Source organism: Pelobates fuscus, chromosome 13 (genome assembly GCF_036172605.1).
Source record: "Pelobates fuscus isolate aPelFus1 chromosome 13, aPelFus1.pri, whole genome shotgun sequence".
Lineage (NCBI taxonomy): Eukaryota > Metazoa > Chordata > Amphibia > Anura > Pelobatidae > Pelobates > Pelobates fuscus.
In genome coordinates, this window is record NC_086329.1 from 27,771,005 (window position 1) to 27,786,025 (window position 15,021).

Genomic DNA, 15,021 nt, shown 5'->3' on the forward strand with positions numbered 1-15,021 from the left:
TGCTCACTCTCTTTCTTAACGCCCTATTATGATGCTTATATGGACTTGGAAGAGTCGACCTCTCGGACTACGATGAAACTACCCTGCAACTATAAAATATAGTAGGAGTCATGGCCGCAGTGGGACCGCCAATAGTTGAACTAGTGGTGGCAATTGAAGCTAACAGTGGTGGAAGTGGTTTTGGGAGGAAAATCCATAAACAGCTGGTATGCACGACTGCTTGCTAACCTCCTATCACCTTTCAGGCCTACTATTTTGGTGCCAAACAGTCTTAATTTGGCACCTACAACTTCAGCTTCACTCCCTGTACCTCTTTACTAGAGACAATTACTACAATTGCAATTTAGGTTGCAATTTATATAAATATTCCTATTTAAAGTTACTGTACTGTACCTGCACGGCAACTATACGGTGGACAAAAAGTCATTCCTACAGCGGATAATGACTAAAACGCACCAAGTCACCATTTATATTTTTTATTTATTTTTGAGCTCATGGACACCTAATTTTTTTTCCTAGTTCTAAACATTACCCACATTTTTATAATTATCCTTAATTTAATGGGAGAGAATAATAAACAAAAGACACCAGCTGACATCTCAAGCCTACACCAAATCACCATTTAAAAAATGTTTTTTTTTTTTTTTTAATATTAACATTATTATTGACATTTATTTATTAATTGCCTAGTAAATTAAAACTTGTACAGTGTGTGGTAGAGCAATGCCTTTTCTATTACCAGAGACATGCGCAAGGCAGGATGCTGTTTGTCAGTGCGCATGCGCAGAGCGGAGGCCTGTACAGTGTGTGGTAGACTGGTAGAGCAATGCCTTTTCTATTGCCAGAGACATGCACAAGACAGGATGCTGTTTGTCGGTGCGCATGCGCAGAGCGGAGGCCTGTGCCAGCGTTCTGCTTCAGGTGCCAGAAGCTGGGCGGAAGTGACGTCGGTGTCAGCTGTCCCCGGGACTTGGCGCGAACCTTTGGAGAATGGCTGCCTGCAAGCTGAAGAGCAAAGTGGCCTCTGCCTTCAAAATGCATGGCCTGGTACTGCGGGCGTGAGTAGCCGAGTCACCTCATAGTCATACCAGCATGTACAGGGCTGTTACCTGTGTCAGGCTTCCTGTTATGGACAGTGTTCAGTAATCACTGCCACAGGGGGGGGGACAGTCTGTAATACTATATACTGTGTATAATAATAATACTATATACAGTCTGTGTACTGTGTATAATAATACTATATACAGTCTGTGTACTGTGTATAATAATACTATATACAGTCTGTGTATAATAATAATACTATATACAGTGTATAATAACTGTCTGTATAATAAATACTATATACTGTGTATAATAATAATACTATATACAGTCTGTGTACTGTGTATAATAATAATACTATATACAGTCTGTGTACTGTGTATAATAATACTATATACAGTGTATAATAACTGTCTGTATAATAAATACTATATACTGTGTATAATAATAATACTATATACAGTCTGTGTACTGTGTATAATAATACTATATACAGTCTGTGTACTGTGTATAATAATACTATATACAGTGTATAATAAAACTATATACTGTCTGTAATACTATATACAGTATACTGTGTATAATAATACTATATACAGTGTATAATAAAACTATATACTGTCTGTAATACTATATACAGTGTATAACTGTCTGTATAATAAATACTATATACAGTGTATAATATATATATATATATATATATATATATACATACACACAGTCTGTAATACTATACTGTATATAATATATATATATATATACACACACAGTCTGTAATACTATATACAGTGTATAATACTATATACTGTGTATAATATAAAATATAGTCTGTAATACTATACTGTGTATAATATATATATATATATATATATATATATACAGTCTGTAAAAATACTATATACAATCTGTAATACTATACTGTATATAAAAACTTTCTGTAATACATATTACTGTGTGTATATATATATATATATATATATATATATATATATACACACACACTGTCTGTAATAATACTATATACATTGTATAATAATACCATATACACTGTCTGTAATAATACTATATACAGTGTATAATAGGGATCGACCGATATTGATTTTTTAGAGCCGATACCGATACCGATATTCTGTGAACTTTCAGGCCGATAGCCGATATAATTTGCCGATATTCTGTACATTTACCATTTTGGAAAATAAAAACTATTTCTAAAGGTAAATGCACAAAATATACATGCCACGTGTAGTGGATGCAGTGTGTTTAGACAGGGGAGCTGTGTATGTGTGTGTAGTGGATGCAGTGTGTGTGTAGTGGATGCAGTGTGTGTGTAGTGGATGCAGTGTGTGTGTAGTGGATGCAGTGTGTGTGTAGTGGATGCAGTGTGTGTGTGTAGTGGATGCAGTGTGTGTGTGTAGTGGATGCAGTGTGTGTGTGTAGTGGATGCAGTGTGTGTGTGTATATAATGCAGTGTGTTTGTATAGTGTGTGTGTATATAATGCAGTGTGTTTGTATAGTGTGTGTGTTTGTATAGTGTGTGTTTGTATAGTGTGTGTTTGTATAGTGTGTGTGTATATAATGCAGTGTGTTTGTATAGTGTGTGTGTTTGTATAGTGTGTGTGTATATAATGCAGTGTGTTTGTATAGTGTGTGTGTTTGTATAGTGTGTGTGTATATAATGCAGTGTGTTTGTATAGTGTGTGTGTTTGTATAGTGTGTGTGTGTATATAATGCAGTGTGTTTGTATAGTGTGTGTGTGTATATAATGCAGTGTGTTTGTATAGTGTGTGTGTATATAATGCAGTGTGTTTGTATAGTGTGTGTGTATATAATGCAGTGTGTTTGTATAGTGTGTGTGTGTATATAATGCAGTGTGTTTGTATAGTGTGTGTGTATATAATGCAGTGTGTTTGTATAGTGTGTGTGTGTGTATATAATGCAGTGCGTTTGTATAGTGTGTGTGTATATAATGCAGTGTGTTTGTATAGTGTGTGTGTATATAATGCAGTGTGTTTGTATAGTGTGTGTGTATATAATGCAGTGTGTTTGTATAGTGTGTGTGTATATAATGCAGTGTGTTTGTATAGTGTGTGTGTATATAATGCAGTGTGTTTGTATAGTGTGTGTGTGTATATAATGCAGTGTGTTTGTATAGTGTGTGTGTATATAATGCAGTGTATATAATGTAGTGTGTGTGTATATAATGCAGTGTGTTTGTATAGTGTGTGTATATAATGCAGTGTGTGTTTGTGCAGTGTGTGTGTATATAATGCAGTGTGTGTTTGTATAGTGTGTGTTTGTATAGTGTGTGTTTGTATAGTGTGTGTTTGTATAGTGTGTGTATATAATGCAGTGTGTGTTTGTATAGTGTGTGTGTGTATATAATGCAGTGTGTGTTTGTATAGTGTGTGTGTATAAAATGCAGTGTGTGTTTGTATAGTGTGTGTGTATATAATGCAGTGTGTGTTTGTATAGTGTGTGCGTATATAATGCTGTGTGTGTTTGTATAGTGTGTGTGTATATAATGCTGTGTGTGTTTGTATAGTGTGTGTGTGTATATAATGCAGTGTGTGTTTGTATAGTGTGTGTATATAATGCAGTGTGTGTTTGTATAGTGTGTGTATATAATGCAGTGTGTGTTTGTATAGTGTGTGTATATAATGCAGTGTGTGTTTGTATAGTGTGTGTATATAATGCAGTGTGTGTTTGTATAGTGTGTGTATATAATGCAGTGTGTGTTTGTATAGTGTGTGTATATAATGCAGTGTGTGTTTGTATAGTGTGTGTATATAATGCAGTGTGTGTTTGTATAGTGTGTGTGTATATAATGCAGTGTGTGTTTGTATAGTGTGTGTATATAATGCAGTGTGTGTTTGTATAGTGTGTGTGTATATAATGCAGTGTGTGTGTGTATATAATGCAGTGTGTGTGTGTATATAATGCAGTGTGTGTGTGTATATAATGCAGTGTGTGTTTGTATAGTGGGTGTGTATATAATGCAGTGTGTGTTTGTATAGTGTGTGTGTATATAATGCAGTGTGTGTTTGTATAGTGTGTGTGTATATAATGCAGTGTGTGTTTGTATAGTGTGTGTGTATATAATGCAGTGTGTGTTTGTATAGTGTGTGTGTGTATATAATGCAGTGTGTGTTTGTATAGTGTGTGTGTATATAATGCAGTGTGTGTTTGTATAGTGTGTGTATATAATGCAGTGTGTGTTTGTATAGTGTGTGTGTATATAATGCAGTGTGTGTTTGTATAGTGTGTGTGTGTGTGTATATAATGCAGTGTGTGTTTGTATAGTGTGTGTGTGTGTGTATAATGCAGTGTGTTTGTATAGTGTGTGTGTGTGTATATAATGCAGTGTGTTTGTATAGTGTGTGTGTGTATATATAATACAGTGTGTTTGTGTAGTGTGCATTATATATACACACACTATACAAACACACTGCATTATATATACACACACTATACAAACACACTGAATTATATACACAGTGTGTTTGTGTAGTGTATGTGTCATTGGCGGATCCAGGGGGGGGGCAACGGGGCAATTGCCCCCCCCCGAGATTCTCCCCTGCCGGCTAGTGCAGGGCTGGAATTGCCCAAGCGCCAGCCCTGCAATGTGCCTGCGGACCGGGAGGGAGATCAGTGATCTCCCTCCCCGGTCCGCAGGCACATTACTGACAGCCGACCGGAAGGGGAGGGAGAGAGGACCCGGGAGCTGTTACCAGCAGCTCCTCCGGGTCCTCCTCTCGCGAGATTTGGAGCGTTGCCGCGGTTACCACGGCAACGCTCCAAATCTCGCGAGAGTGAACTCTAGCCCTGGAGCGCGGGCTAGAGTTCACTGGAACCACTGGACCACCAGGGATTCCCCACTGGGACCACCAGGGATCCAGAAATGTCCCCCCTCCTCCTCAATAAAGGTAAGAAGGGAGGGGGGACATAATATATTATTTAATTAAATACATTTTAATTTAATTTTATTAAATACATTTTTTTTTTTTTTTTTTTTTAATTAAAAAGCCCCCCTTCCCTCCTCCCCTCCCCCCATACACACTGGCCCCATACACACTGGCCCCATACACACTGGCCCCATACACACTGGCCCCATACACACTGCCCCACATACACACTGCCCCCATACACACTGCCCAACATACACTGACCCCATACACACACTGACCCCATACACACACTGACCCCATACACACACTACACACACTGACCCCATACACACACTACACACACTGACCCCATACACACACTGACCCCATACACACACTACACACACTGACCCCATACACACACTACACACACTGACCCCATACACACACTACACACACTGACCCCATACACACACTACACACACTGACCCCATACACACACTACACACACTGACCCCATACACACACTACACACACTGACCCCATACACACACTACACACACTGACCCCATACACACACTGACCCCATACACACACTGACCCCATACACACACTGACCCCATACACACACTACACACACTGACCCCATACACACACTACACACACTGACCCCATACACACACTGACCCCATACACACACTACACACACTTTTTTTTTTTTTTTTAAAGCCTCCCTTCCCTCCTCCCCTCCCCCCATACACACTGGCCCCATACACACTGCCCCACATACACACTGCCCCCATACACACTGCCCAACATACACTGCCCCCATACACACACTGACCCCATACACACACTACACACACTGACCCCATACACACACTGACCCCATACACACACTACACACACTGACCCCATATACACACTGACCCCATACACACACTACACACACTGACCCCATACACACACTACACACACTGACCCCATATACACACTGACCCCATACACACACTACACACACTGACCCCATACACACACTACACACACTGACCCCATACACACACTGACCCCATACACACACTGACCCCATACACACACTGACCCCATACACACACTGACCCCATACACACACTGACCCCATACACACACTGACCCCATACACACACTGACCCCATACACACACTGACCCCATACACACACTGACCCCATACACACACTGACCCCATACACACACTGACCCCATACACACACTACACACACTACACACACTACACACACTGACCCCATACACACACTGACCCCATACACACACTACACACACTGACCCCATACACACACTGACCCCATACACACACTACACACACTGACCCCATACACACACTGACCCCATACACACACTGACCCCATACACACACTGACCCCATACACACACTGACCCCATACACACACTGACCCCATACACACACTGACCCCATACACACACTGACCCCATACACACACTGACCCCATACACACACTGACCCCATACACACACTGACCCCATACACACACTGACCCCATACACACACTGACCCCATACACACACTGACCCCATACACACACTGACCCCATACACACACTGACCCCATACACACACTGACCCCATACACACACTACACACACTGACCCCACACACACACACACTGCCCCCACACACACAAACACTGCCCCCACACACACAAACACTGCCCCCACACACACAAACACTGCCCCCACACACACAAACACTGCCCCCACACACACAAACACTGCCCCCACACACACAAACACTGCCCCCACACACACAAACACTGCCCCCACACACACAAACACTGCCCCCACACACACAAACACTGCCCCCATACACACAAACACTGCCCCCATACACACAAACACTGCCCCCATACACACAAACACTGCCCCCATACACACAAACACTGCCCCCATACACACAAACACTGCCCCCATACACACAAACACTGCCCCCATACACACAAACACTGCCCCCATACACACAAACACTGCCCCCATACACACAAACACTGCCCCCATACACACAAACACTGCCCCCATACACACAAACACTGCCCCCATACACACAAACACTGCCCCCATACACACAAACACTGCCCCCATACACACAAACACTGCCCCCATACACACAAACACTGCCCCCATACACACAAACACTGCCCCCATACACACAAACACTGCCCCCATACACACAAACACTGCCCCCATACACACAAACACTGCCCCCATACACACAAACACTGCCCCCATACACACAAACACTGCCCCCATACACACAAACACTGCCCCCATACACACAAACACTGCCCCCATACACACAAACACTGCCCCCATACACACAAACACTGCCCCCATACACACAAACACTGCCCCCATACACACAAACACTGCCCCCATACACACAAACACTGCCCCCATACACACAAACACTGCCCCCATACACACAAACACTGCCCCCATACACACAAACACTGCCCCCATACACACAAACACTGCCCCCATACACACAAACACTGCCCCCATACACACAAACACTGCCCCCATACACACAAACACTGCCCCCATACACACAAACACTGCCCCCATACACACAAACACTGCCCCCATACACACAAACACTGCCCCCATACACACAAACACTGCCCCCATACACACAAACACTGCCCCCATACACACAAACACTGCCCCCATACACACAAACACTGCCCCCATACACACAAACACTGCCCCCATACACACAAACACTGCCCCCATACACACAAACACTGCCCCCATACACACAAACACTGCCCCCATACACACAAACACTGCCCCCATACACACAAACACTGCCCCCATACACACAAACACTGCCCCCATACACACAAACACTGCCCCCATACACACAAACACTGCCCCCATACACACAAACACTGCCCCCATACACACAAACACTGCCCCCATACACACAAACACTGCCCCCATACACACAAACACTGCCCCCATACACACAAACACTGCCCCCATACACACAAACACTGCCCCCATACACACAAACACTGCCCCCATACACACAAACACTGCCCCCATACACACAAACACTGCCCCCATACACACAAACACTGCCCCCATACACACAAACACTGCCCCCATACACACAAACACTGCCCCCATACACACAAACACTGCCCCCATACACACAAACACTGCCCCCATACACACAAACACTGCCCCCATACACACAAACACTGCCCCCATACACACAAACACTGCCCCCATACACACAAACACTGCCCCCATACACACAAACACTGCCCCCATACACACAAACACTGCCCCCATACACACAAACACTGCCCCCATACACACAAACACTGCCCCCATACACACAAACACTGCCCCCATACACACAAACACTGCCCCCATACACACAAACACTGCCCCCATACACACAAACACTGCCCCCATACACACAAACACTGCCCCCATACACACAAACACTGCCCCCATACACACAAACACTGCCCCCATACACACAAACACTGCCCCCATACACACAAACACTGCCCCCATACACACAAACACTGCCCCCATACACACAAACACTGCCCCCATACACACAAACACTGCCCCCATACACACAAACACTGCCCCCATACACACAAACACTGCCCCCATACACACAAACACTGCCCCCATACACACAAACACTGCCCCCATACACACAAACACTGCCCCCATACACACAAACACTGCCCCCATACACACAAACACTGCCCCCATACACACAAACACTGCCCCCATACACACAAACACTGCCCCCATACACACACAAACACTGCCCCCATACACACACAAACACTGCCCCCATACACACACAAACACTGCCCCCATACACACACAAACACTGCCCCCATACACACACAAACACTGCCCCCATACACACACAAACACTGCCCCCATACACACACAAACACTGCCCCACACACACAAACACTGCCCCACACACACAAACACTGCCCCCACATACACACTGCCCCCACACACACACTGCCCCACAAACAAACACTGCCCCACAAACAAACACTACACACACTGCCCCCATACACACACTGCCCCCATACACACACTGCCCCCATACACACACTGCCCCCATACACACACTGCCCCCATACACACTGCCCCACACACATACTGCCCCGCACACACTGCACACCTATACACACACAGTGCCCTACACACCCTGCTGCCCCCCCATACACACATTGCCCCAAACACACACACACACAACCCCCCCATACACACAGTGCCCCCCATACACACACTGCCCCACACATACATACAGTGCCCCCCATACACACACTGCCCCACACATACATACTGTGCCCCCCATACACACACTGCCCCCTAACACACACACTGCCACCCTTACGCACTCACACTCACTTCACCGCTCACACACACACTGCACCTTTCACACACACTTCACCCCTAACACACACCACTTCTCCTATGCCCTATATCCCAGCAGACCCCAGGTAAGTTGTCAAACTGTTCTTAAACGGTATGACTACTTACTCCGGGGTGGGATCCTGGCACTACTGGCACCATAACTACTACACTGAGCTGTAGTGGTTATTGTGCTAGGATTATTTTTTTTAAATAATCTACAAGTGCCCCTCCCGAGATCAGGCTCTGGATCCGCCACTGGTATGTGTATAATAATAGTGTGTGTGTGAGGGGGCATTTTTTATTAAAAAAAGTTTTTTAAATTTTTATATAAAATGTTTATTTTTTTTATATATTTAATTATCATTAAATTTTTGTTGTCCCCCCTCCCTGCTTGTTGCCTTGCCAGGGAAGGGGGGATAAGTTAATCCCTGGTGGTCCAGTGGCATTGGCTTAGCTGGGAGAGGGGAGGGGAGGGAAGTGGGGTGGGCAGCAAGCGTTTACTCACCTCCCAGCAGCTCCTCCAGCTCCCCAGTGTAAATCTCGCGAGACCTGCGGCCGTCAGAGCTGGCCGCGGGTCTCGCGAGATTTACACTGGGGAGCTGGAGGAGCTGCAGGGAGGTGAGTAAACGCTTGCTGCCGCCCCCCCAGGACCGCCGGGCTTGTAATGAGCCTGGCGGTCCTGGGAGGTATTATCGGCAATATCGGTATCCCTATTGGCCGATACCGATATTGCCGAAAATACCGAATATCGGCCGATTATATCGGTAAAACCGATAATCGGTCGATCCCTAGTGTATAATACCATACACACAGTCTGTAATAAATAATATATACAGTGTATAATACTAGATAGTCTGTAATACTATATACAGTGTATAATATATGTGCAGAAAACAAAGTGGTAAACCGCCCCACACGATAAAAAATAGTATAAACAAAATTGTACATACATACAAGTAATCCCAGTATTGAGGTAGTAAATATAAACCTTAAAGGATAAAAATAGAAATAATAGTGCAATATGCCAATGTAGAAAAAAATACAATAGTGCTATAATATAAAGAACCAGTAGAAGGACCAACTCACACTTTACAGAGCTGCTAAGAGCTCTGCTGATTAGCGCCTGGACGGTATAATCCCCGTCTAAGGATATGGTGGTGGTATCTGGTATCCAAGGCTCCACAGGCGTGTATAAAATAGAAACACGGAGAAAATCCAATAGTGTATTATGTATAAATATTGGAATAAAAAACAAGGGGTAAATACCCTACTTACAATTTCCAGAGCACTAAACTTGCACTGGTGGTGAGTGCTTGTGGTGGTATAATCCCCACCAAGGGATATAAGCAGGATCCAAGGTGCACAGGAATGAGAGGTAGATCAAAAAGCTGGAAACAAACTGCAACTTTATTGTAAAATAAAATAAAAAACCTTTTTAAATAAAATCTCCAATAAAAATACAATGTCCAAAATTCAAAGTCCAGACTTCTTGATCCACTTTACGCGTTTCGCCCGAATAGGGGCTTCTTCAGAAGTGTAGATAGTGGGGAATGGCAGTTCCGTCCTTATATAGGGCATCTGTCTTGTAATCCCAGTGTGTGCACTCTTCCTGTTTCCGGCCGGTCGCATGCGCCAACCGGAAGTGACGTAACGCAATCTGCAGGGGCTGATGGGACGTGTAGTCCTAATGTTGTTACTAATTCCGGTAGTCACGTGCGTCGCCCGGAAATGACGTCACGCGACTAGCGGTGCATTGTGGGGGGAGTAGTTTTTAACACTACCCTTTACAGCATCCTCAAACAAAGGAGAAATAAAGAGCAATTACATATACATTAATGATTATGGAGAGCTGTTCAATCTTAGTTTGTTTACATGACTGCATATATAGTAAAGTTTATAAGTTGAACATATAGTGGTCAGGGAATTCTGAATGAACGATTTTTTAAAGGGCCAGTAAATATGGCCATAGAGGTATATACTTATACATATAGTGATCTGGGTTTTATAGATATATAACAGATTCTTAGAGGGCCAATATATATGGCCATAGAGGTATATACTTAAACATATAGTTCTCCATAATCATTAATGTATATGTAATTGCTCTTTATTTCTCCTTTGTTTGAGGATGCTGTAAAGGGTAGTGTTAAAAACTACTCCCCCCACAATGCACCGCTAGTCGCGTGACGTCATTTCCGGGCGACGCACGTGACTACCGGAATTAGTAACAACATTAGGACTACACGTCCCATCAGCCCCTGCAGATTGCGTTACGTCACTTCCGGTTGGCGCATGCGACCGGCCGGAAACAGGAAGAGTGCACACACTGGGATTACAAGACAGATGCCCTATATAAGGACGGAACTGCCATTCCCCACTATCTACACTTCTGAAGAAGCCCCTATTCGGGCGAAACGCGTAAAGTGGATCAAGAAGTCTGGACTTTGAATTTTGGACATTGTATTTTTACTGGAGATTTTATATAAAAAGGTTTTTTATTTTATTTTACAATAAAGTTGCAGTTTGTTTCCAGCTTTTTGATCTACCTCTCATTCCTGTGCACCTTGGATCCTGCTTATATCCCTTGGTGGGGATTATACCACCACAAGCACTCACCACCAGAGCAAGTTTAGTGCTCTGGAAATTGTAAGTAGGGTATTTACCCCTTGTTTTTTATTCCAATATTTATACATAATACACTATTGGATTTTCTCTGTGTTTCTATTTTATACACGCCTGTGGAACCTTGGATACCAGATACCACCACCATATCCTTAGACGGGGATTATACCGTCCAGGCGCTAATCAGCAGAGCTCTTAGCAGCTCTGTAAAGTGTGAGTTGGTCCTTCTACTGGTTCTTTATATTATAGCACTATTGTATTTTTTTCTACATTGGCATATTGCACTATTATTTCTATTTTTATCCTTTAAGGTTTATATTTACTACCTCAATACTGGGATTACTTGTATGTATGTACAATTTTGTTTATACTATTTATCGTGTGGCGCGGTTTACCACTTTGTTTTCTGCACTTTCTGGGTAATAGCAGGTATTGGGAAGTCCTGCTGGTTTACTGCTGCCGTCCATCCATACATTCTAGAGAGCGCCTACACCTGTGTTGTTTCTAGTGTATAATATATACAGTCTGTAATACTATATACAGTGTATAATATATACAGTCTGTAATACTATATACAGTGTATAATATATACAGTCTGTAATACTATATACAGTGTATACTATATACAGTCTGTAATACTATATACAGTGTATACTATATACAGTCTGTAATACTATATACAGTGTATACTATATACAGTCTGTAATACTATATACAGTGTATACTATATACAGTCTGTAATACCATATACAGTGTGTAATACCATATACAGTGTGTAATACCATATACAGTCTGTAATACTATATACAGTGTGTAATACCATATACAGTCTGTAATACTATATACAGTGTGTAATACCATATACAGTCTGTAATACTATATACAGTGTGTAATACCATATACAGTGAATAATATATATATATATATATGTGTGTGTGTGTGTGTAATACTATATACCGTCTGTAATATTATATAAAATCTGTAATATTATATACAGTCTAATACTATTTGCAGTCTGTAATACAGTACTATATACAGTCTATATAGAATTACAGCCTTTATATGGCATTATAATGCTATATACAGTCTAATACTATATAAAGTCCATAATTCTAAAATACAGTCTATATAATTACAGTATATACATTGACAGTAAGAGCAAGGTACATTCCCTAACTGTGCTAGAACTACAAATCCCACAATGCATCATCGTGTTGTAATTTACAACAGCTAAAGAGTTAGCTTTTGGTCACTCCTTGATTTTGTTTTATCTGTTGCTGGGATATTGCAATTTGGAGTGAAATAATCATTTAAAAAAAAAAAAAAACACTACCACCCCCCTGATGCATTGGTGGTAGGATTGTACCTGACACCACCCAAAAAAAGATTTACAATAAGTTAAATACAGTTGGTCAACTGTGTTTCTTTTATAGTAAGCATGCAATCATTTTGTAGTATTGTTAAAGGAACTATATAGCGTCAGGAATACAAACTTGTATTCCTAGCGCTATAGTGCCCCTGTCCCTACCTCTACATAAGTTCTGTCCGACCCATTTGCAGTTAAAAAAAAATGTTTTACTCACTTTTGTCGCCTCCCGCATGGCCTCTCCATCAATACTTTGCAATTTAATACTCCTCGAAGGGCTTAAATTCAAACTTCCCCATAGAAAAGCATTGAATCAATGGGGGGGCTTCCGTGTCATATGAGTTTTCCCATTTTGCAACGGTTTGCCCTCTTACTGAGTCTTGCCAGGTGCTGGAGATTCTGCGATGGCGACTTAACCAGCTTGTGCAGAATTTCTCAGTCATTAGCTGAGAGCATCAGCTGCGCACTCTCAGTCAATGAGTCATGAAGTCCTATTGACACCTACAGTAGCAGTATACAGAATCTCATGGTCACAGAAATTGTAATGTTTATGTCAAAGGTAACATAACAAAAAAGTATAATGGCTATATATTTTCTCCTATTCCATTCATTCTTCATAACAAAACAAATAAATATATATATTTATAGCTGGCGATTTCACTAAACATTCACCATGTTTTTTTTGTTGTTTTCTTTCTTCAAAAGCTTTGGATGCACTGTTTAGACGCCAATGTAATTCTTTTTAAATTTAATCTTCTAGAGAGGCCAGTAAATATCTCACAGATGTACTAAGTTCTGTGACTGAGGTGGAAATTGAAGATGTGATTGATCGAATCATAGACACTGTTGAAAAGCAGCCTTGTAAGTATTTGTCTAATTTGATTGGGTTTCAACTTTGGAAACATCACTCTGCACAGTGAATCCTGCTATATACTGAATGGCACTCGGTGCTCTGCACAGTGAATCCTGCTATATACTGAATGGCACTTAGTGCTCTGCACAATGAATCCTGCTATATACTGAATGGCACTTAGTGCTCTGCACAGTGAATCCTGCTATATACTGAATGGCACTCAGTGCTCTGCACAGTGAATCCTGCTATATACTGAATGGCACTCAGTGCTCTGCACAGTGAATCCTGCTATATACTGAATGGCACTCAGTGCTCTGCACAGTGAATCCTGCTATATACTGAATGGCACTTAGTGCTCTGCACAGTGAATCCTGCTATATACTGAATGGCACTCGGTGCTCTGCACAATGAATCCTGCTATATACTGAACGGCACTCAGTGCTCTGCACAATGAATCCTGCTATATACTGAATGGCACTTAGTGCTCTGCACAGTGAATCCTGCTATATACTGAATGGCACTCGGTGCTCTGCACAATGAATCTTGCTATATACTGAATGGCACCTAGTGCTCTGCACAGTGAATCCTGCTATATACTGAATGGCACTCGGTGCTCTGCACAGTGAATCCTGCTATATACTGAATGGCACTTAGTGCTCTGCACAATGAATCCTGCTATATACTGAATGGCACTTAGTGCTCTGCACAGTGAATCCTGCTATATACTGAATGGCACTCAGTGCTCTGCACAGTGAATCCTGCTATATACTGAA

The 15,021-nt window shown here is 42.4% G+C and overlaps 1 protein-coding gene across 1 annotated transcript in view; it reads left to right on the plus strand.

The window, feature by feature from the left end:
- The first annotated feature begins 952 nt into the window (after positions 1–952).
- Positions 953–15,021, plus strand: part of POLE2 (DNA polymerase epsilon 2, accessory subunit) — a 48,055-nt gene continuing 33,986 nt past the window's right edge. Inside the window, exons 1-2 of the mRNA XM_063440203.1 lie at positions 953–1,058; positions 14,156–14,256. Coding sequence (XP_063296273.1) covers positions 991–1,058; positions 14,156–14,256 — 169 coding nt within the window. The 5' untranslated portion in view covers positions 953–990. The remainder of the gene's footprint in view (positions 1,059–14,155; positions 14,257–15,021) is intronic.